Source organism: Octopus bimaculoides, chromosome 8 (genome assembly GCF_046866305.1).
Source record: "Octopus bimaculoides isolate indiv1 chromosome 8, ASM4686630v1, whole genome shotgun sequence".
Classification (NCBI taxonomy): Eukaryota; Metazoa; Mollusca; class Cephalopoda; order Octopoda; family Octopodidae; genus Octopus; species Octopus bimaculoides.
This window is the reverse complement of record NC_142935.1, coordinates 76545747-76570939: the sequence shown is the minus strand read 5'-3', so window position 1 is coordinate 76570939 and position 25193 is coordinate 76545747. Positions and strand designations below refer to the sequence as shown.

At 36.2% G+C, this 25193-nt stretch overlaps 1 protein-coding gene across 2 annotated transcripts; it reads right to left on the bottom strand.

Moving 5' to 3' along the window:
- Positions 1–429: 429 nt before the first annotated feature.
- Positions 430–9280, bottom strand: LOC106871815 (uncharacterized). Of its 2 annotated transcripts, none has more exons than XM_014918463.3 (2): positions 9172–9280; positions 430–3794 (listed from the first exon to the last, which is right to left on the bottom strand). In XM_014918463.3, exon 2 carries the CDS (start codon positions 3484–3486, stop codon positions 2326–2328), a length of 1161 nt encoding a protein of 386 aa, XP_014773949.1. In that variant the 5' UTR covers positions 3487–3794; positions 9172–9280; the 3' UTR covers positions 430–2325. The 2 variants fall into 2 exon arrangements, with proteins under 2 accessions (XP_014773949.1, XP_014773950.1); XM_014918464.3 differs by having other exon boundaries at positions 8870–9208.
- Between the last annotated feature and the right edge of the window lie 15913 nt (positions 9281–25193).

Genomic DNA, 25193 nt, shown 5'->3' with positions numbered 1-25193 from the left:
TGATGTTAGTGTTATCACATTAGAATTAAAAGTGAAACAATATTAAAAGTTATGGAGATGTACTTGCATAGCAAGTGACCTGATCTGAGATCGTGTGCTGGAACGAAAACAATTGCAGTGTGGAAGGTGTTTATAAGTCATTTAAAATAACACACAAAAACCATTAGATTCACTTCAACATTTAAATTTAATTTGTCAAAATATTTTCATCGCTTTGAGACTGCGACCTGTTCACTGACAAAATTCCATGCAGCACGGAATTTTGTCAGTGAACAGGTCGCAGTCTCAAAGCGACAAAAATATTTTGACAAATTAAATTTAAATGTTGAAGTGAATCTAACGGTTTTTGTGTGTTATTTTTAAATGGCTTATAAACACCTTCCGTGCTGCAAATATTAAAAGTGAAAGAATAAAAATGAAACAATATTATATCACATTACAATATAGATGTTATTTTTTCACTTTTGACACGTAATACCGAACCAGTCTAAGAGATTGCTCCGGGCCCACATTAGGTTGGAAGTTGAAAATTTTTTTAGCCCATGACACTCCATGGACCCTGAGTAATACATATGTAAAATTTGAATAAAATTGGATGGGTAATTCTTGAGTTTTAGTGAAGTACACATACAGACAGACACACATTCTCAGTTTCATATATAGAGAGATTGCCAGTGTTATTCTCAGAGGCTAGAATGGAGGCATCTATTTCCTTGGTGGTGTTGCCACATCTGGTCAGATACTTGCAGAAGGAGGACATGGTGGTGAGATGCTCCTTAATTCAGACATGTAGTGGTTGTGTTGTGCTACCAATGTAGTGGTTGTCACATTTGGAGCATCATATTTGGTATACTTCGCACATATGTAAGCGCACATTAGAGTTGCGAATGGGACAGTTTGTTAGTGTGCAGGGCTGTTGTACTGCACATGACCACTTCATTAATAGGTGTTTGCATAGCGACGGTCCTGAATGGGCCAACCAAATGTTGAGTCCTTCCCTGCAGATAGCCTTGTAGATGGCCAAGGTGGTTTTCTCATTAAAGTGAGGAATCTTCAGGAAACAAGCTTTAGAGAGATTCCTGTGACATTTAGCTGGCCTGTATTCTGGTATGGAGTTAGAAATGGATGTAGGATATCAGTTGGCCCCCAAGTGTCTTTAGGAACTGAGTAACATGTGCAACCCAGCTGGTGTGGTCACTGCATCTTTTGCATATCTGGTTGATCTTGTTATGTTCATAGTTCATCTTGGCCATGATAGAGAGGGCCAATTTATAGCAGATGAAGAGGTCCTGGCAAGTATATTTTCTGTAGAACACTGTGTCAATTTTCCCCTCGTCCATGATGTTTAGCTGAAAGTCGAGCAAGAAGAGAAAACCATCACTGTTAAGGTGTTCAATGGTGAAGCTAATACATTGGTTCATTTTATTGAACTTCTCCAGTATAGTGGAGACATCTTTTTGGGATGGGGCGAGCATGAGAATGTTGTCCACAGACCTGATGAAAAAGGTATATGCATGGCAGACGCTTTGTGCCCTATGCTCCAACCAGTCTAAAGAAGCAATAGTGAGCAGGCCTGAGAGGCTGGACCCCATAAGCAGGCCTGAATACTTTTTGTAGGTGTTGTCCAAGAAATCAAAGTGTGTTGGTGACTATAACTGATAGTAGCTGGTGAATGTCAGAGGAGGTAAATCTGAAGCAGTTTAGGTTCAAGGAGGCAATACATTCTCTGATTGGGTCAATCATGGGAACCGAGGTGTATAGGGAGACCAGGTCTAAACTGAAAGTATACCTGTTGTGTCTGAGCATGTCAGGTTTGAGACAAAGCAGTTGTTGGATGACCTCGTCTGAGCTGTTGACATGACCTGGGAAAGTTGACAGTAGGGGTTTCAGGATTCTGGATAGGAGCCATGAGATTTTGTAGAATGGTCTCTCTATACCAGAGACTATGGGTCTGAGGTCCATGTTTATGCATCTCAATAAGATGGTAAAATGTAAGCATTCTATTGTTGTGCATGGTGAAGTTCCTTTTTATCCTTGCTGGGAATTCACACCGGTTACAGATGTTGATCTAGGTGTTGTTGATCAGTCAAATCGTCCAACCCATGCTAGTATGGAAAGCGGACGTTAAACGACGACGATGATGATGATGATGAAAAAAGGCTTTCCAAAATATTTTAGCGGAAGCGTTATTATCAAATGAGAGTACACTGATAGAAAAATGATAATTCCAAGACATTGATTTCCATCATATTTCACCATGATAAATGTTCTCCAATGAGTGTATGTTGGTGGACTACAAGTTTAGATTTGTAACCAAAGAATTTCTCACATTTCACAGTTAAAAGAATTCTTTCTAGTGTGTATTCGTTTGTGTGCCTTTAAGTGACTGTTAGTCTTAAAAGATTTCCCACATATATCACAATGATAAGGTTTCTCTCCAGTGTGTATTCTTTTGTGTTTTGTTAGATCACTATTATTAACAAAAGATTTCCCACACACTTCACAGCGATATGGTTTTTCTCCAGTGTGACTACGTATGTGAATGGTCAGTTTAGAATTCTCAACAAAAGATTTCCCACATATTTCACAGTGAAAAGGCTTCTCTCCAGTGTGACTACGGTTGTGAACTACAAGACTGGAATTGACAGAGAATGATTTCCCACATGTTTCACAGTGAAATGGTTTTTCTCCAGTGTGGATTCTTTTGTGCTTTGTTAGAATAATGTTGGAGACAAAAGACTTCCCACATATTTCACAGTGGAAGGATTTTTCTCCAGTGTGTATTAGTTTGTGTCTTGTTAAATTACTGTTAGAGACAAATGATTTACCACATATTTCACAATGACAGGGTTTTTCTCCAGTGTGACTACTTTTGTGGATAACAAGTTTTGAATTATTAATGAACGATTTCCCACAGATTTTGCAATAACAGAGGTTTTCTCCAGTGTGTATTCTTTTGTGGCTTGTTAAATGAATATTGGAAACAAAAGATTTTCCACATAATTCACAGCAGAAGGGTTTTTCTCCAGTGTGACTACGTATGTGGATAACAAGATTTGAATTATTGGTGAAAGATTTTCCACATATTTGACAGTGATACGGTTTTTCTCCAGAGTGTATGACTTTGTGTCTTGTTAAATCACTGTCAGAAACAAAAGATTTGTCACATATTTTACAGCGGAATGGTTTTTCTCCTGTATGACTACGTATATGAACAACAAGATGAGAATTTTGAGTGAAGGCTTTCCCGCATATTTCACACTGAAATGGCTTTTCTCCAGTGTGGATTCTTTTGTGCTTTGTTAAATTACTGTTCGAGGCAAAAGATTTTCCACATATTTCACAGTAAATATTTCTGCTTACCGATGTTTTCTTATTAAGTGTTTCACTTGCTAATGGTTTCTCACCACTGAATGTCTGTGTAATTGTGTCTACATTGTTAAAAACAGTTATGTTAGAAGTGTCCAACTCATTAATGTCCTCCATTTCAATTCTTGAGGAATTCTTAAAAATTAAGAAATGTCAGTCTCTATTATGACTCAGTTTCTTGTCTTAAATCCCATGGATTTACATTTGTGGAAAATATACAATGCAGATACATTTTCTACTGAATAGATCCTCTCCCAGTCAGTATTGTAGACAAAAATGCTTCTATTTCTACATTAATGAATGTGGATATGGTTAATGTATGCAGTGTAGACTACAACACAGAATCCATAAATGAATGGCAACAAACTTTCTGGAGGAATCAATGTTCTTCTACAACAGGTTGTAATAGTTCAATGCTAGCACAACTGCAAAGTAAGAAAAGATATGACAGTATAAGAGTGGATAAGACTGATGTTGGATAAAAAAAATGCACGAGTACATGTATACAGTAGTTCAATATGCATGTTATAAGTATGTGTGCGTGCGTGTGTGTGTGTGTGTGTGCATGCACACACACATGCAAACAGGAATCCCTTGCTTTATGCAAATAATGCATTCCTGAAAATCTGGCTGTAACACAAAATACCATAAAATGAAATTAGTTTGCCTATTGATTTTCATGTTATCAAGTGAGATTGTGTTCCTAAAGACAATTTAAAAAAAAAAAGCACAAGAAAACAACAGGAAACAAGCAACACAATCACCTTCAAAGATGAAATTAATTTCTAAACTCACACAGTAGAATATAAGTATATACGTAAAAATCACAAAAGCATATCAAGAAGAATATGGTTAGGGAATTAACAAGAATCATATCATAAGAGTACATTCTTACCCCAAAAGATGTTGACTACTGTGTGAGGGATGTAGGTAGATATCATTTACTATCTTTATCACCAACATCAGCTTAAGAGGTGAAGAACTTATCCAAAGTTGTTTGTTGTTTATAAAACATAATCTTTTTGTACAGCTCAGTGAAGGAACAGAGCTCATTGTAAACTCCTCTTCTAATTTTTGTTATATTCACAATTAGGATCATTATCAGCAAAAACTTGAAGATCTTCCTCTATAAATGCCAATACTTTAGCAATAATTTTTTGTAGTCAATTTTAGAGATTTAGGAGGAACTTCCATTGTCTCAGCTTGTTCTTTTTCTAACAGCACCAGCTCCTTATTAGATAAACTTTCGCTCTGGGATACTAGCAACTCAATCGCATCATCCTCTATGACTTCTTCAAATACTAAATCCTTTGCAAGTATCACAATATCTTTCTGAATTTGATGTAGTCTCTCTGCTTGGGGATACAGTCTGGCCTTTTATTTTCCCAAGTACTATTCAAAGTTAAAGGTTTCACTTCATCCCATGAGCTATATTACCATTATTTTGAACTTCTTCCCAGAATCTCTAACTGTAGGTTTACCCTATCTGTCAATTGCTTTCATAAGTTGTTTGAAAGTTATTATATGATATGCCTTGACATTAGCTATCACACCTTGATCCACTGACTGGAGCAGAGAAATTTTATTCTTAGGGATATATTCTACTCTCACATTATCAGAAATGTCATCTAAATTTGCAAGGGGTTTGATGCATTATCTAAAAGAAGCAATGCTTTGTTGTAAACATGTCTAGCACTGTATCTTTCTCCAGCAGGACAAAAACATTTGTAATCTACTCTTTGGAAAGGCTCTTAGTCAATCATGCCTTGTAATTTGAATGCCAAATCAGAGGTAGATTAAGCTTTGTGTAACTCTTGAAAGCCCTTGAATTTTCATAGTGACACACAAGTAGGGGCTTTAATTTCATATCACCAGCAGCATTTCCTCCTAAAAGAAGTGTCAGACAATTTTTGGAAACTTTAAATCTTGGTGTTGATTTTTCTTCTTGAGAAATAAAACTTGTAGCCGGCATGTGCTTCCACAAAAGTGCAGTTTCATCAACATTGTATACTGTTCTAGTGTGTAGCACCCTTCAGCAATCATTTTCGTCAACTGCTTGGCATAATTAGTGGCAGCCTCTATGTCAGAACTCAGTTTCACCAGTCAGTTTTATGTTGTACAAATTCATGCACTTCTCAAACCATTTAAACCAGCTTTTACTAGCCAAAAAGGAATTTTCCTTAGAAGTTTCACTTTCCTTTTTCTGCAAATATCACAAACTTTTGACCCTTTTGAATTACCATCATGTTTATTGGCACAATCAACACAAACATGTGTTTGTGTTGACTATATAAATTTGTGGATTTTTTCATGCACCATGCTGCTCCAAGAAAGCTCCTAGTACTGGTGGCTATTTCTTTGGAGGATACATTGGTGATGATCAAATGCTATGAAAAAAATGAAAAGATGGTACTGATAGTGCATGCCAATGGCTTATGTCAGACAATGATATCTGCAATTATTCATGATATGGTAAGGGTTTCAACTTACATCCAAGACATTGCTCCAAAGTTGAAGAACACCAAAATTACCAATGAAAGAGGCAAGGCAAAATCATTGGCGAAATGGAGCAGCTTCTTTCCCTGTGGTTTCAATGGCAACTCATTAATGTATCCTTATATGCCAGATGATAATTCAAGAGAGAGCACTTTGTTGAACAATGACCTTAAGAAGTATCCCGAGGAGATGACAAAGGATTTGAAGGCCACTTCAGGATGGTTTAGGCAATTCACTTTTCTGAATGTTACAGTCCAAGGCAAAAGTGCATCAGTGGACACAGTAGCAGTGGCTAAGTTTCATACAACTTCAGTGAAGATTATTGAAGACAATGGCTTTATTCCTCAGTAAATTTTCAATGTAGATGAAACTAATTTTTCTAGAAAAGAATACCAGACTGGTCCTTCATAGCTAAAGAGAAGTTTGTACCTAGTTTTAAGGTCTCTAAAGATCATGACTCTCATGTCAGAAGCAACTGCTTGTAAGTTAATGCCTCTCTAAATTTATCATGCTGCAAATCCAAAAGCACTTAGGAATATCCCAAAACATGTTATATGGACGTCAAAAACCAATGTTTGGGTGACAGTCATAATGTTTGAAGATTGGTTTTTCAATCGCTTTCTTCCAGCAGTCAAAAAACTACTGTAAAGAGAGCAAATTTCATTCAAGGTCCTTTTTATTTTAGGCAATGCTCCTAGCCACCCACAAAATGTCATTGACATTTTTCTTAATATTACTGCCTTACACCTACTGTCTAACACCACCTCTTTACTGCAACAAAGCCATCATTTTTAATTTCAAGCATTACTACCAAAGGTGTATACTCAAGCAGGGAGTAGCAACATCAGAAATGGAGGATGGCACCACACTCTATAATTTCTGGAAGACATATGATACTTGCAAGGCATGGAAGAATGAAACAGAAATGCCATTTGGAAGAAACTGTGCCCTCAATTTGTGAATGATTTTAAGGGTATTAACACTTCTGAAGTAAATAAAGAATTGGTGGAATTGTCAAAAGAACTGAACATGGATTTGGAGGAGGAGAACCTTGACACTTAATTGATGTTGATATGCAACCATTCATAAAAGAAGAGTTGATGGAGCTTCATGAACAGTAATAACAAGATGAGAGACACAGCAACTGGGACCAGAACTAAGGCACAAGATGCAGCAAGCTTTTGCATATATGCACTCTGCGAAAATTATGGGGGCTGTTCATGGTGTTTATGTTCCTTATAGAGTTATCCTGGATGACAAGAAGAAAAAAAACATTCAAGGCACTCTAGACAAGTTTTTATTGCACTTTGAAAGTCAATGGTTTGAGTTGCAAATGCCTGATGACGAACCAATTCCTTCAACTTAGATGTCAATGCTATTATCCATGCTTCTCCTCCAACCTCCACTTTTGGCCAATCAAGCACTCTGATGTCACCAATCAGGTAAATGTATAATTTATTTTCCTTTTATTTTTGATTTTTTCCCACCCAAAATATGGTCATAATTTGGCATGCACTGGAAAGACAATCCAGAGAGGAGATAAACTTAGTAGAGTTCATTAGAGACATTGTTGGTTTATTGGTAGCCATGTTAAGAGAGTATCTCATCAGATAAGACTTATTCTGTCTTTCTCGGTACAGACACACTCCTAATATTCAGCTTAATATTCTTGGCAAATAATCTCCGTAATGTCTTTATATAAATTAATGTGATTTGTTGGAAACTTTATATAGTGTGTTGGTTTTTATATGGAAACACACAACCTAACCAAATATCCATCATCCACCTTACCAAGCTGTGGCATTTTTCCTTTTATTTCATTTCTCGAGTTAAGTCGCATGTGTTGGAACCGATTATCAATTTAAGTTGAGGTATGCCTGTACAGATATTACTTTTAAATAGGGAGCAAATGGGGCACAATGAGGAGTTTTTACTGTATTTTTGATGTTGAGGCAAAATATATTTTTTACAAATGTCTACAACCTTACAAAAACTATATCAGCTAAGCAAATGGCCTTCCCTAAATGCATTAAAAAACATTATAACATAATCTGAACATAATTCAGAAAATTATCGCCGTTCTCTTTGAGCATATAAAAAACAAATTTTGCTGAAGCAAAAAGCCAAGATAAGGTAAATTTGCCATTTCAGTTCTCCAGAAAACAGGCTCATACACATCTATATCCATCCCTAGACGTCCGAAAGATCAGAAAAGCAACAAAAAATTTTAAATATCTAGATCAAATGAAGAGGATGAGGGGACAATGGCACATGATATGAAATTAAAGGAACTCGACTGAATAATTAAAAAAAAATCTACATAAAATATTCTCTATAGCTTCTTGATCATGCAGTTAAAGAGAAATTATTGAAATTAGTCATTACTCATTTTACCTAATTTTAAACATCATGAAAATGATCAAATTAGACATTAGTGTGGAAAAAAATTTACTTGGAATCCAGTAGAGAAAAGAATATTGATTGTTAAAAACCAAAAATTATTCAGATATTTTATTAGCAACCTCAATTACAATTGGGTCAAAGTTGAGGGAAAATTTCTTGAAAAAAAAAAAAGGCCATGTCACCTATGTTTCGAACACTTAACTTCAACAACAACTATACTAACCAATCTTTACTCTTAAAGACGTTGCAATATTTGCACAGATTTTACCGAACACGCCATCAAAACAGCTGGGAAGGAGTGACAGATAAAATGTCAACATCGAAAGAATGCCTTTGCAATGTAATGATTTCAAACAGGTAGGGAGGAAATAACGAGAAATCAGAAATAACTCATTTTGCCCCAACAATTTTTTTCTTTTAAGAAATGTTTTCGTTTCTACGATGCTCGGGTAATAACTTCAAAAAATTAGTCTATGCAGTTATTAAAGTGAAGTCTGTAACAATAACATTGAATAGATAACTTTTATGCTCGTTATGTATATGGGTGAACAGTCCAAATAAAAGACAATTATTTACTAAAGTTTATAAAAAAGTGAACAACCTGTGTTGTAGTGGTAATCCAAATAATACGTGTTTTAGATTTGAAGGCAAACTAAACAGTGAAGGACCAAGAAAGCTAATTACACTTAAGTTGGTACGTTATGGAACACCGACCCAGAAACATCAAGGTTGCCCTGTTATCCACAAACATTTATGTTTACCTTAACATGAGATAACTACCAGACATGATATAATTAACTGAACTCAAAATTATGTTAATCACAAACGTTAACGTTTACCTTACAATGTGTTAATTATTACATATGATTATAATTAAATTAAATTAATTAGTTACAAACATACCAAGTAAACGGTGTCATCGATAACATGTCCCTCACTATAAATATACCGGTGACAGATGATAAAGTCCCTAACATAATCTTACTATAATAAGACTCTTGTGTCTTTCTCCGTCACAACGTATGAATGAGAAAAGAAAGAGTGAAAAAAAACAAAGCGTTTCAACTCTGTGTGAGTATATGTGTGTGTATGTAAAAAGCGAGGTATGTGAATATTTGTGTGTGTGTGTGTAATACAAGTAGGCTGGTGATATAATAATACTCTCGTACTTTTCTCCGTCACAACATATAAATGAGAAAGGAAGGGATGATGGCGAAATATGAATGTATGTATATGTGAGTGAACATTTAACGCGGAAAAAGAAAAGTCAAATAACGTTTCAACTCTGTGAGTATATGTGTGTGCGTGTACAAGGGAAGTATGTGAATGTTTGTACGTGTGATTATGTACCTTATAATATAATTAAGTCGTGTTTGTTTATCAGTGGACAAGATATTTCAAGAACCGCAGGATGGATTCGGATGAAACTTGCAGGGATGTTTGGCCTCGTGACTGGCACGAACTGATTAGATTTTGGGATCGATCTGATACCGGACAAGGATTCTAGATTATTTTTCATATTTTCATTACTTTACATGTATATGTAAAGTTTCACACAGTTCTCTTGTACACGCACACACATACACTCACAGTTCAAACGCCGTTTATTGGCTTTTTCACTCCTGGTCTATGTGATATGGAAAGACGGCTCGTCTCGAAAGGCAGTTTAGACCCTACCACATGTCTAAATTCAAAGACTGAACTTTTCGGATCATGTCCACATGTGACCAAATATTTGCTACGTTTTTGGTCCCCTTGAGTTTACTGATTGGACTTGCTTTCTATTTTTGTGTCTCTCTATAATTATTACTTACATTTTTTTTTATATTTGTACTGATAGGACCTGCTGATGGGACTGTACTGATAGGCTCCTATATTGTGTCTATGTATAAGCTTTTCACCTTTTTTTTACCTGGATTTTATATTTTTATAATTTTTTAAATTATTTTAATGTTTTTTTATATAATTATAGGGGTTAATATTTTTGTATTTTTCCACATATATTTTTCTGTTTTCTCCCCTCCAAACTTTTTTCCTGTACGCTTATAGACATGTACAAGGAACTTTATATGTGCGCGTGGATGCGTGCGTATGTAGATATATGCGTGCATATACAGAGATATGTGCGTGCGTATATGGATATATGCGTGCATGCGATATATATATATATATAGAGAGAGAGAGAGAGGGAGAGAAAGAGAGAGAGAGTTGAAAATATATGGAAAAAAAATATAAAAAGTGGAAGAGAAATGCCTTCGTTTCAAATAAGTTAATATCCTTTTATAAATATACACATATATGGATGTCGTGAAATCCAACCGGTTTTCGCTATTCAAATTAGCTTTTCAAGGGACATTGTACAATAATCAGTTCTCGTGACAGAGGGGTTTCATCTTTTTGGATGTTTTAATAATAAGAATGAGTCTAGATAGTAAACCAAGGGAAGCAACAGGTGGCAAGGGGGACAACTGGCTCCTTTTAAAATGGTCAAATTTGTATATTGAGGTGTGGTCTGTACTCTTGTATGAACAAGTTTTCCTTGTTTTGGTGTTCTTGTACTGAGATTGAATCTTTGCATTGGTATAATGGGAAGATTTGAGATACTCCTTTTCAGTTCATGCCATCCAAAACACATCAAAATAAATATCCCATTCAATCTAGCAAAAAGGATCTGCACAATTGTATCTGGCACAACCACGCGGGAACTTCGCCTACAAGAACCAGTGCTAGAAGATCACATGTAATGTGTCTACTAAGACCGAATTGTTCTCAAAGGAAATTTAGCGAAGTAACAAAATGTATACAGGCAAGACAAGTGAAAATTACATAAATATATACAAAGTTATCCGCAAACTAGTTTCGAAATTAATACTTTCTTACCGAAAATATCTGTTTCTCATCAGTACGGACTGCCAAATAAATATAATTCTCAGAATCGTATACTAGTTGTTCCCCACGAATGAGGCACGTGCACACGGTTCTGTTAATTATATTTATGGTAAGATTCAGAAGTCTTCATTTTGGTGCGCTAAATACAGAAATATCTCTGCAGAAAATGGTTTCTGCATCGAATATACCAACTTTGAGAACGTGGTTATGGTTAATTAAATTAAAACATTAGGGTAAAAAATTGGATATTAATTAATATCAATTTAATACCAGGGAACAAGCACATTAAAAGAATCAAGGAGTTGAGAACAATTCAGTCTTAGTAGACACATTACATGTGATCTCCTTCTAACACATTAACAGTCCACCTAGTGGTCTCCTTTATATATATATATATATATATATATATATATATATATATATATATATATATATATATATATATATATATATATATATATATATATATATATATATATATATATATATATATATATATATATATATATATATATATATATATATATATATATATATATATATATATATATATAGGTGCAGGAGTGGCTCTGTGGTAAGTAGCTTGCTTACCAAACAAATGATTCTGGGTTCAGTCCCACTTTGGTAAGTATCTTCCACTATAGCCTCGGGCTGAAAGAAGCCTGTCGTATATATGTATATTTATATATATATATGTATATTTATATATATATGGATGTGTGTGTATATGTTTGTGTGTCTGTGTTTGTCCCTCAACATCACTTGACAACCAATGCTGGTGTGTTTACATCCCCGTAACTTAGCAGTTCAGCATAAGAGACCGATAGAATAAGTACTAGGCTTACAAAGAATAAGTCCTGGGGTCGATTTCTTTGACTAAAGGCGGTGCTCCAGCATGGGCGCAGTCAAATGACTGAAACAAGTAAAAGAGTATATGTGTGTGTGTGTGTGTGCATGCACGTGCATGTGCATGTGTGCATGAAGGCACGTAGCTTAGTGTGTGTATGTGTGTGAAGGCATGTAGTATTCGACTCATGATTGTGAGGTCATGAGTTCAATTCCTGGCGACGCGTTGTGTCCTTGAGCAAGACACTTTATTTCACGTTTTCTCCAGTCCACTCAGCTGGCAAAAATGTATTGCACCTGTATTTCAAAGGTCCAGCCTTGTCACATTCTGCGTCACACTGAATCTCTGAGAACTACATTAGGGGTGCACGTGTCTGTGGATTGCTCAGCCACTTTCACGTTAATTTCACGAGCAGGCTGTTCCCATCTGGGACCCTCATCATCATAACCGACGGAGTGCTCCTTTTTAAGTGGGGACACAATGGCCCTGTGGTTAAGGCAGCGGACTCATGGTTGTAGGATCGTGGTTTCAATTCCCAGATCAGGCGTTGTAAGTGTATTGAGCGAAAACACCTAAAGCTCCACGAGACTCTGGCAGGAGGTGGTGGTGGCGAACCCTGCTGTACTCTTTCACCACAACTTTCTCTCACTCTTACTTTCTGTTTCTGTTGTACCTGTATTTCAAAGGGCCAGCCTTGTCACACTCTGAATTTCCCCGAGAACTATGTTAAAGGTACGTGTGTCTGTGGAGTACTCAGCCACTTGCATATTAATTTCACGAGCAGGCTGTTCCGTTGATTGGATCATCTGTAACCCTCATCGTCGTAACCAACGGAGTGCCACGATGATATATATATATATATATATATACACACACAAATATATGTATATATATACAAATATTTCTTTTTTATAATCAACTTTTTATTTCCAGTTTCCCTGTTATAACTTAAGACAGCACAGCCAGGGGATCGTGAAGTCATGTATAAAAGAAATGGAGAACAGGACCTTTTTTTTTTTGAAAAGAAGAAAAGAGAAAGCAACATAATGAGAATGAATGGAAATTTAATTAATACTAGGTTTGCTCATGTAAACACATGACCAAATTCCTATTCATCAATCTTAAATAATTCTTCACTCTCCTCTTGCTTAGTTTGATTTTTTTAAAAAATATATATCTATATATTACCCTTTTCTATGGAATACAAATACTCATCACATCCCCTTTACATCACTATATCTTATACTATCTTTGTACATTTTTTATTTTACAGTTCCTTCTAACAATTGCATGACCCTCCATATATAGGGCTATCATTTTATCTATCTCTCCCTACTCCTCTTTTTTTCTCTCCATGTTTGGATAAAAGAAATTATATCTTTCCTTAGTATGTAATATACCTAAAATTTTTGGTATTTTATTTGCAGAATTGTGTCCATGTACTCCCCACCTTTTTTCTTTTGCATTCCCCTGCCTATCATCATACCCATTCTAACTGTTACTAGTTTATATTACTTATCGCTGTACCTTATAATTACATATATTTTTCTGCTGATATATGCACACATGTATGCACATATAGTACTTCTTGGTGTCCTACATATCTACACCCATGTGTGCATATCCAGGTATGGATCTTATATGTTATCTATATTATATCTATTGATTTGTGTTTGTTTTCTTATAAATATGTAAGTACTAACATGTATATTAATATGAACGCGTGTATCTGCATATATATGTATGTTTCACATACATATATATAGTACTTATAATGTATGTGTATTTATATTTATATGTGTGTACCTCTTCTCTCTTTGCTCTGGTATGTGTATATTTGTACTGTGTTTTCTTTGATATGTATACTTTAATTGTACAACAACTAATGTGCAAATGTGCCTCTACACACGTATATGTATATATACACAAACTCTTCTCCCTATTAAATTATTTTTCTCCTATATTATGTATAAATTTTGTTTCATTTATGTGCACCCTCCTACTACCATTACATATGTTTCTCACATAATGCTAAGCTAGATTATTACCTCTAAAATAATTTTTTGTTGATACCAAAACACATCTACTGTATAACCTAACACATCAATACTTCTCGTCGTCGTCGTTTAACGTCCGCTTTCTATGCTAGCATGGGTTGGACGATTTGACTGAGGACTGGTGAAACCAGATGGCTACACCAGGCTCCGATCTGATTTGGCAGAGTTTCTACAGCTGGATGCCCTTCCTAACGCCAACCACTCAGAGAGTGGAGTGGGTGCTTTTACGTGTCACCCGCACGAAGGCCAGTCAGGTGGTACTGGCAACGGCCATGCTCATCTCGCTCGAAAAACCTCATGTGTCACCCGCACAAGAGCCAGTCCAGGGGCACTGGCAACGATCTCGCTCGAAAGGTTTCATGTGTCACCCGCACAAGAGCCAGTCCAGGGGCACTGGCAACGATCTCGCTCGAAAAACCTCATGTGTCACCTGCGCAAGAGCCAGCCCAGGGGCACCGGCAACGATCTCGCTCGAAAGATTTCATGTGTCGCCCGCACATGAGCCAGTCCAGGTGCACTGGCAACTATCCCGCTAGAAAGATTTCATGTGTCGCCCGCACATGAGCCAGTCCAGGGGCACCGGCAATGATCCCGCTCGAAAGATTTCATGTGTCGCCCGCACATGAGCCAGTCCAGGGGCACCGGCAACGATCTCGCTCGAAAAACCTCATGTGTCACCCGCACAAGAGCCAGCCCAGAGGCACCGGCAAGATCTCGCTCGAAAGATTTCATGTGTCGCCCGCACATGAGCCAGTCCAGGGGCACTGGCAACGATCCCGCTCGAAAATCCTACGACAGCCCCGCACAAGAGCCAGTTCAGGGGCACCGGCAACGATCTATTTCTATTTCACTTGCCTCAACAGGTCTTCGCAAGTGGGGTTTAGTGTCCAATTTAACTTGATTTCGATTTCACTTGCCTCAACAGGTCTTCGCAAGTGGAGTTTAATGTCCAATGAAGGAAGGAAGGTATGCATAAGTGGACTGGCTGGGCCTTAGATTTATGTCTCACTTGGCTTGCCGGGTCTTCTCGCGCACAGTATATTTCCAAAGGTCTCGGTCAGAAGTCATCGCCTCGGTGAGGCCCAATGTTCGAAGGTCGTGCCTCACCACCTCATCCCAGGTCTTCCGGGGCCTACCTCTTCCACAGGTTCCCTCAACTGCTAAGGTGTGGCACTTTTTCACACAGCTATCCTCATCCATTCTCGCCACATGACCATACCAGCGCAGTCGTCTCTCTTGCACACCACAACTGATGCTTTGTAAGTTCAACTTTTCTCTCAAGGTACTGATACTCTGTCTAGTATGCACACTAACATTACACATCCATCGGAGCATACTGGCTTCATTCCTTGCAAGCCTACGCATATCCTCAGCGGTCACGGCCCATGTTTCACTGCCATGAAGCATGGCTGTTCTGCTATAAAATAAATTTATTTTTTATTAATTTACTCTTCTCCTTCCCAGCTCATTTATCTCCCCTACATTTATTTATCTTTTCCATATTCCTATCTTTATTCCCTATTACAATCTTACTTTTTTCATCTTTATAGTCACACCAAGTATATACTATTTTATTTGAAATAGTAACAACTGTATTTTTGTCTTTACTTATTTTTCTGCATTCTATTTAATACATACTAATGAATATTATTTTTTATGCAAACATAAGTCTCTTTTATACTTCATATTCTATCTTTAACCCTTTTTACCTCTCTATTTCTCCTACCATTTGTTTAACTATCTAGTATTAGCTCTTTATATACCATCTCCTCATGATAAACTTCATTCTTATGTATTGAAAATTTCTTTAAAATACATTGCACTACTTAACGATTTCAAAGGTCAGGCCATATTTCAATTCAAACCTAGGATTGTCTTTACATTAGACATTTCTAATACATATTTTGCCCTACAGTACTTATTTGGAGCTAAAATTTCTAATTTCCATACTCATCTATAGAGGGAACGTCTTTAATACTGCTTTGCTTCTATCTTCAAATAACCATTATAGCCCTTAGTTACAATTAAACATCCAAAGATGACTAACATCCTTTTCTCACAAGGATGAAAATATGAATCTCCTAGATCCAATTTTTCTGCTATTTTCTTTCTCAAGTTCATTGTATTTTCGTTTATACTTCCTGCACTGAAGAGTACATTGATATATTTAATTAAATCAATTTAATGTAATTTTATTCAATCATGAATTTGCATTATAATTTTTATATCTCTGTACAAAACGATCATCTGCAAGAATTAAATTTCTTATACATTTTAACAACTGGTCTCCTCCATTTTTAGATAATTTGATTAATTTTATGGGACTTCTTTCCATAAATTCACCACACAGTAATACTAATATATATATATATATATATATATATATATATATAGATAGATAGATAGATAGATAGATAGATAGATAGATAGATAGATAGATAGATAGATAGATATAATATTAGGGAATACAATTCCAAAACTTAGAGTGAAAATTCAATTTAGCAATTCTAAATCAAATTTCCCAATATATAATACATATATATATATAATTTAGAGAAAAACCAACCATTAAAAAATTCAACAATGAAAAATGTCATCTAGCAAAATAAATATACCTCAAAAACCCTATTCCAAAAATCAATAAATTACTCAATCAATAAATAGCAAATAACAGTAAAAGACTACGTGCGTTTCGTGGCTATATTTAAAATAAATTCAATTTTAGACCTGAAGGGTAACTATATTTTTAGATTGAATCAAATTTATTTTAGATCAAATTGAATTTATTTTAAATATAGCCACGAAACGCACATAATCTTTTACTGTTATTTGCTATTTATTGATTTTTGGAATAGAGTTTTTGAGTTATATTTGTTTTGCTAGATGTTTTTGAATGACATTTTTCATTGTTGAATTTGTTAATTTTATATTTCTCCAACAATTTTCATCCTTTCTTTGTATTTTCATACCTTTACATATACTTTCCCTATCTTTGTAATTATATTTATTTGTATTTTTATTCCATAACGGATTTGATCCTAAAAGTGAATCCAAAACTATTTTAGAACTTGTTATTTCAGTATCTAAAACAATGGCACCATTTGCCAATTTATATTGGTAAATGACTACAGAAATGCTATTTTATATTTATTTTTGATCCATGCCTATGACAAAATGAACTTACCAATATTTAGATACCTCACTCATTGATTCATCACAATATTTCATTATTCTTAATCGTTATTCATCTTTGGAACAACAGAGCCTAAAAAGGACAAGAAACCCAGATAGTGGGACATTTTTGTGCCGACTAGAATTGAACCTGGTTAACTTGGTTTTCATATTTGTCTCCTTCCTTTTTTGAACTAACCAGCTGTATAGATGTAAACACAATTCCTTCTTTCTTTCCTTCTCTTTTCCAATGATACCCCTTTCAGATACACATTCCCACACACACACACACACTCTCTCTCACTGGACAATGATGGCAACTTTTTGAAAAACAACTTTCTTCCAAACAATGCTCCCCCCCTTAAATAGCCACCTGGTTTTGCCATTTTTAAAGGCCAAAAATCAACTTGTCATCTATTAAAAGAACTGACCAGCTGTAAACATAATTTTCTTTCTTCTTTTACTCTTCTTTCTTTCTTTCCTTCACTTTCCCATTGACACTCCTTTCAGATACACAAGCACACACATACACATACTCTCTCTCACTTTACCCCCATTCCTCACCCTCTTTTACTATCCTATATATCTCTCTCCACCACTACACATTCAATAATACTATAAAAAGAGACAAATCCTCTCAAGAAAAATTAAATCTGGAGAATCTACTAGAATAGATGCAAGCGCTAATTTATAAAAACATGTGACATATTAATAAAAATCTGTAAATGTACAACCATCCAGATATCTGAGTACATTATTATTTTTTGTAATAAATATATATCATCATCATCATCATCATCATCGTTTAACGTCCGCTTTCCATGCTAGCATGGGTTGGTCGATTTGAGTGAGGACTGGTGAAACCGGATGGCAACACCAGGCTCCAGTCTAATTTGGCAGAGTTTCTACAGCTGGATGCCCTTCCTAACGCCAACCACTCAGAGAGTGTAGTGGGTGCTTTTACGTGTCACCCGCACGAAAACGGCCACACTCGAAATGGTGTCTTTTATGTGCCACCCGCACAAGCCAGTCCAGGGGCACTGGCAACGATCTCGCTCGAAAATCCTACGGGAGCCAGTCAGGCGGTACTGGCAACGGCCACGCTCAAAATGGTGCATCTCATGTGCCACCCGCACAAGAACCAGTCCAGGGGCACTGGCAACGATCTTACTTGGCTTGCCGGGTCTTCTCACGCACAGCACATTTCCAAAGGTCTTGGTCAGTAGTCATCGCCTCGGTGAGGCCCAATGTACGAAGGTCTTGCCTCACCACCTCAGCCCAGGTCTTCCTGGGCCTACCTCTTCCACGGGTTCCCTCAACTGTTAGGGTGTGGCACTTTTTCACGCAGCTATCCTCATCCATTCTCACCACATGTCCATACCAGCGCAATCGTCTCTTGCACACCACAACTGATGCTTCTAATGTTCAGCTTTTCTCTCAAGATACTTACACTCTGACGGGTATTCACATTGACATTACACATCCAACGGAGCATACTGGCTTCATTCCTTGCGAGCTTACGTATGTCCTCAGCAGTTACAGCCCATGTTTCACTGCCATGTAGCATGGCTGTTCGTACGCATGCGTCATACAGTCTGCCTTTTACTCTGAGTGAGAGTTCCTTTGTCGCCAGCAGGGGTAAGAGCTCTCTAAACTTTGCCCAGGCTATTCTTATTCTAGCAGCTACACTTTCAGCGCACCCACCCCCACTACTAACTTGGTCGCCCAGATAGCGGAAGCTATCGACTACCTCTAGTTTTTCACCCTGGAATGAGATAGAAGTTGTTTCCTGTTTGTTTACAGTCTTTATTGCACCTGAACATCTGCCACAAACAAAAACTAACTTGCTAGTTAACCTGCCTTTGATGTTGCTGCACCTCTTATGTGTCCATAGCTTGCACCGGGTACATATATATATATATATATATATATAATATATATGATATGTGTATATATATGATATATGTACATATATGATATATATAATATATACATATATGATATATATAATATATATATATGTGATATATACAATACAGAGTGGTTGGCGTGAGGAAGGGCATCCAATTGTAGAAACTGCCTGATCAGATTGGAGCCTGGTGCAGCCATCTGGTTCACTAGTACTCAGTCAAATCGTCCAACCCATGCTACCATGGAAAGCGGACGTTAAACGATGATGATATATATATACATATATATATATATATTGTATTTCTTTTTGTGTGTTCTTAAATGGCTTATAAACATCTTCCACGCTGTAATTGTTTTTCTTTCAGCCCACGATCTCAGATCAAGTCACTTGCTATGCAAGCACATCTCCGTAATATATATATATATATATATATATAATATAAATTGAAGTTGGCCGAGCGTTGTTTTCTTTCTTGTCTTGAGGTTCACGGCCAAACGGCTGGGTGGATTCGCGTGAAAAATGGCACACATGTGGAGATGGGTGTATAGATTGAAATTCGCTTTCTATTTTTCCTAGCCCCCATACTTACAGAGAAAATTGATTAAAACAACCTGCGTGCGTGCGTGTATGTGAGTGTGTCACTAAGCCATTCATACATATAATCTCTCTCTCATATACACACAGACCATCAATATTACTCTCTCTGTCTCTTCACACACACTCACAAAAGCAATTTATATACACACTACACATTCTGTCTCGCACAGCCCATCAAACACACCCCTACTCACATCAATTCTTCTGTCTCACGCAACTTCAAAAGAACTTCACTGATACAACCACGCTCTCCCCTTTTTTCCCCAACCACATATTAAAAAAATATTTTCACTTGTCTGGGCATCGCTATTACAGACAAATTCACAATTCGACTCAAGAGATAAACACAAACCACCTCGTGCTGACTGCAAGACTCCCGCCCCCAACTTCTTCAATTTTGACTTTTTTCCGCAACACTAGCCCTAAAAGCCTAGCCCTAACCCTAACCCTAACTCTAAAACCCCAACCCTAAAACCGTAACCGTAGGTACAGAAATGTTTTGAAATTTTTGTCTGAATTTTTCCGCATATTTACAAAAAAAAAAAATTCTTAAAAAAAAAATTTTATAAAGATTTTTGGAATTTGTTTTCAGAATCATAATCCGTATTTTCCTGCATATTTTGAAAAAAAAAATTCTGAAAAACGTTTAAAATGAAGGAAATGGGGGTGGGGGTAATTTAGGAATGTCGATTTTTGCCAAATTTTTTGCAGATTCGTATTCGCCGTAGCCGAAAAGGTGTGTGTGTGGCGGGGGTTCTGTCGGAAAAAAATCTCAAGAAAGGGTGGTTTTCTTTTTTTTGGAGGGGAGCTGTTTTCTGACAGGTTTGAGGGGAGGAAATTTTCATACAGCTGGAGGCTTCAATCAAAACAGGGGACCCGAAATGATAGGGTTGAGAAACGCTGTTATAGATTATGACTAACTGAAAACGATCACAGCCACATCATCCAAACAGACCAGGTGAAACCGGGCTTAGCTGCTAGTATATATATATATATATGGTGTATACATATATATATTTATGTATATGAGCATGTCAGTCTGTATGTGTGCATCACTAAACTTGAGAATTACCCAACCGATTTCATTCGAATTTTACACATACCCTACTAGGGTCTATGGAGTGTAATGGGCCAAAAAAATTTTCAACTTCTTGCCTAATGCGTGCCTAGAGCAATATCTTAGACTGTTTTTGGTATTATGTGTCAAAAGTGAAACAATAGCATCTCTATTGAAATGTGAGATAATACTTTCAGTTTTAATAGTTTCCCCATTAATACTTTCACTATGTATATAATATATACATAGTGAAACTATTATCTCATATTACACACATACATGCACACATATTTATAATGTATGAATGTATATATGTATGCATGTGTATATATATCTGCACGTATATATATATATATATATATATATATATATATATATATATATATATATGTGTGTGTGTAAGGATTTTTGAGCGAGATCGTTGCCAGTACCCCTGGACTGGCTCTTGTGTGGGTGGCACATAAAAGATACAATTTTGAGCGTGGCCGTTGCCAGTACCGCCTGACTGGCCTTCGTGCCGGTGGCACGTAAAAGCACCCACTACACTCTCTGAGTGGTTGGCATTAGGAAGGGCATCCAGCTGTAGAGACTCTGCCAATCAGATTGTTGGCTGGTGTTGCCATCCGGTTTCACCAGTCCTCAGTCAAATCGTCCAACCCATGCTAGCATGGAAAGCGGACGTTAAACGATGATGATGATACAGATGTATGCAAATTAGGGATTCCTTCGGCTGCTTGTTTCTGTGGAAACTGTCAGAATGGTTTGGACGCATCCGATGAGAACCCAATAATGTTCAAAAATTGATTAAGGTTATTCATCTGTGGAGAAATAGCTAAAATTTGCCCTACTTACCATACGTTACATATTTATTATATCATACCTTGATACTGTGTGGACTAACATCCCTGTTGACAGGCCGCTGGTATTTATAGACTGTTAAACACTTTCGGGATGCAAACTTCATAGAGTACCTGCAGCATTTGTTTGAGTATATAAACAGTGTGGATGCTTGTTTCTCTGATGAGAATGATGTGGACATCTCTGATGAGAACTCAATAACGTTCGAAAATCGATTAAAGATGTTCATTACTTTTTTCAGTCTGCAGAGAAGTGGCTAAAATTTGCCGTTTATAATTATACCATATGTTACATGTATATGGATAGATGTATATATATGTGTGTATCTATCTATCTATCTATATATATATATATATATAAGGAAATATTCTGTTTGTTTTCTGTGCTGTTTTTCATTTTGTCCACATTTTTTTCTAACGTCCTGTACCCAGATATGCATCTATATATACATGTAGATGTAGGTATGTACATACATGTACGTATATATGCATATACTCACATATTATTTGTATTATTATATGATCGAATGCACGCGTCCTTTTTGCAAGTAAGTTTTAACTATATTTTCTGATGCTACTATACCTACCTTTGTATCTTTCTCCCCCTCTCGTTCTTCCTTCTGTTGTTTTTCGCCTCTCCCCTTCACTACTATTTTTCTCTCTCTCTCTTCCTCCGTCTCTCATTGCTCACCTATGTTCAACTTCCTCCCCTTTTTTTCTCTCTCTACCACTCTTTCTCCTTACCCCTCGCTGGTCACATGTTACCGGCTACTGCTTTCTTTCTTCTCTTGGCCACTGCCATGCTAGTACCAACTTTTTTCTCTCTTCCCCTCAAGTTCGTCACATCACAGCGTTCAGTATACAGATATTTTTTTCACATCTTTCCTACAGCCCTTCTTTTTTATTTTCACTGTTTCGTTTTTCTGTCGTGTTTTCTGTTTGCCACTTAATTCCGCCGCAGTACAAATTTAATTTAATTTAATTTGTTTCCACGGGAAGAGCTATTCTAACAATGCGTCCTGCCCTAACTCTTCGAAATGCTTAGTTTAGAATAGGAGCAGCTGACGAAGGAAATATTCTCTATGTGGCCTGTTTATGTTGTTTTTCATTTTGTCCACGTTTTTTTGTGACGTTCTGTACCCAGATATGCATCTATATATACATGTAGATGTAGGTATGTACATACATGTACGTATATATGCATTTACTTACAAATTATTTGTATTATTATATATATATATATATATATATATATATATATATATGTATGCATGTATATATGTGTACATACATCTGTATGTATATATACATTTATGTGTGTGTGTGTGTATATATATATGCATGTATGTCTTTATATATGTGTATATATGTATGTGTATATATGTATGTGTATATATATAGATGTATATATATATATATGTGTATATATATATATATATATACATATATATGCATATATGTGTATATATATATACATATATATGCATATATGTGTATATATATATATATACATATATATATGCATATATACATATATATATGTGTATATATATATATATACATACATATAAATATGCATGTATACATATATATATATATATATGTATATTTACATATATATGTGTGTATATATATGTATATATATATAAACACGTATATGTATATATATATATACATATGTATACATGTGTATATATGTGTGTATACATATATATATATATACATTTTTTTATATATACTTGTGTGTATATATATATATATATACATTTTTTTATATATACTTGTGTATATATATATATATATATATATATATATATATATATATGTATATACATTGTATATATGTATATATACATGTATGTATATATATATATTTTTTATGTGTGTATATATGTGCATATATATATATTTGAATATATATATATATATATATGATAAATTAAGAAATGGAGTGAAACGCAGGTGTTATTCAAATCTGTTTACTTCTGGCATATATTTCGAAGAAGACACTGGTATTATTCCTGAGGGAATAAGATGATGTAAAACAATGCAATCATCTCGCGAGGGAAAAAATAGGAACAAAACACATCAATAAGCCATTTTAACCAAATGCGATTACCACGTATATGATGGAGGGAACACTGGCAATTTATGTTTTAAAAAAACTGTTAATAGATTTAACGTGAAAGGCAATTTAGAGAAAGGGATGGAGGAGAAGGAAAGAAATTTACAGAAAATTAAGTGTGGTGAAAGATAGTACGATAGATGAGTGGAAATAAAGCTTTAAGGCATGTAAATAGGGGCTGGCTTGGCAGAAGGCTGCACCAAGCTTCACTGTCAGTTTTGACAGGGTTTTAACGGTTGGATACCCTTCCTAACATCAACCCCCTTATAGAGTGGACTGAGTGCTTTTACATGGCACCAACACTGGTGAGGCTTGTTTTGGCATGGTTTTTAGATCTTGATGCTCTTCCAAACACTAACCACTTTATAGTGTGGACTTGGATGCACCAACACTGGTGGAGTCACCAAGTAATTTACAAGACAAAGATTCTTTGAGAGGGAGTGGGAATTAAAAGAGGTGGCCTTGTGCCAGGTGATGAGAGGTTAGTGTGACAGGGGGATAGAAACAGGTGTCTTGCTGTAGAGGAGATACATGGTTACCCAGTCAGAGAAAGAGAAAGAGAAATATGGTGGTGAAGTGCCAAGGCATACTCTCAAGGTACAGGGATCAATATATAAATGGGATGGTAGAGTATTGTCAAGGGTGCATGAGTAGGGAGTAGGGACTTCATATAAATGTGGGGTTGGGAATGCTATAACTGGTGAAATGTCGGTACATAGAGGAGGTTGGGGACAACAGGACAGTAATGCTACAGTGAGCAGGGCAGTGAGGACAAGACTGGGGAGCGGGAGATAAGCATAAGCATAGTGCATGAAAAAGAGGAAATGTGAAAAAGTGAAGAGGTGTAGTTTGTTTTGTTGGGGTAGGGTGTGTGAATTTTTTTCTTGATACAGTGCTCCCAGAACTCAGTTTCGCTGGGATGGGTGGGTTTTCTCAAGAACCACATATCACCAGTCATCTTGGTCCATTGTCATCTCTTCTGTGAGGCCCAACATTCTGAGATTGGTCCTGTTACTTCATTCCATGTTTTCCTGGGTCTCCTTCTTCCACAGGTACCATACACTTTCAGTTATTGGTACCTCTTTATACTGTTGTCTACATTCATATGCATCACATGTCCAAACTAACTCTTTTGCATGCTGCATCTGATTCCTCCTATGCTCAACTTTTCTCTTACAACCATGGTGTGTAGCCATTCGTACACAAGCATCATACAGTATGCTATTCACTCTGAGAGAGAGTCCTTTTGTTACCAACAGAGGTAATAACTCTCTGAACTTCTATCGTACTCCTATACTAGCAACAATACTTTCAGAACATCCTCCACCAATGTTAACTTAGTCAACTAGGTAACAGAAACTGTCTACAACCTCAAAAGAGCCTCCTGGGCATTTGAGAGAGTTTAATTCCCGT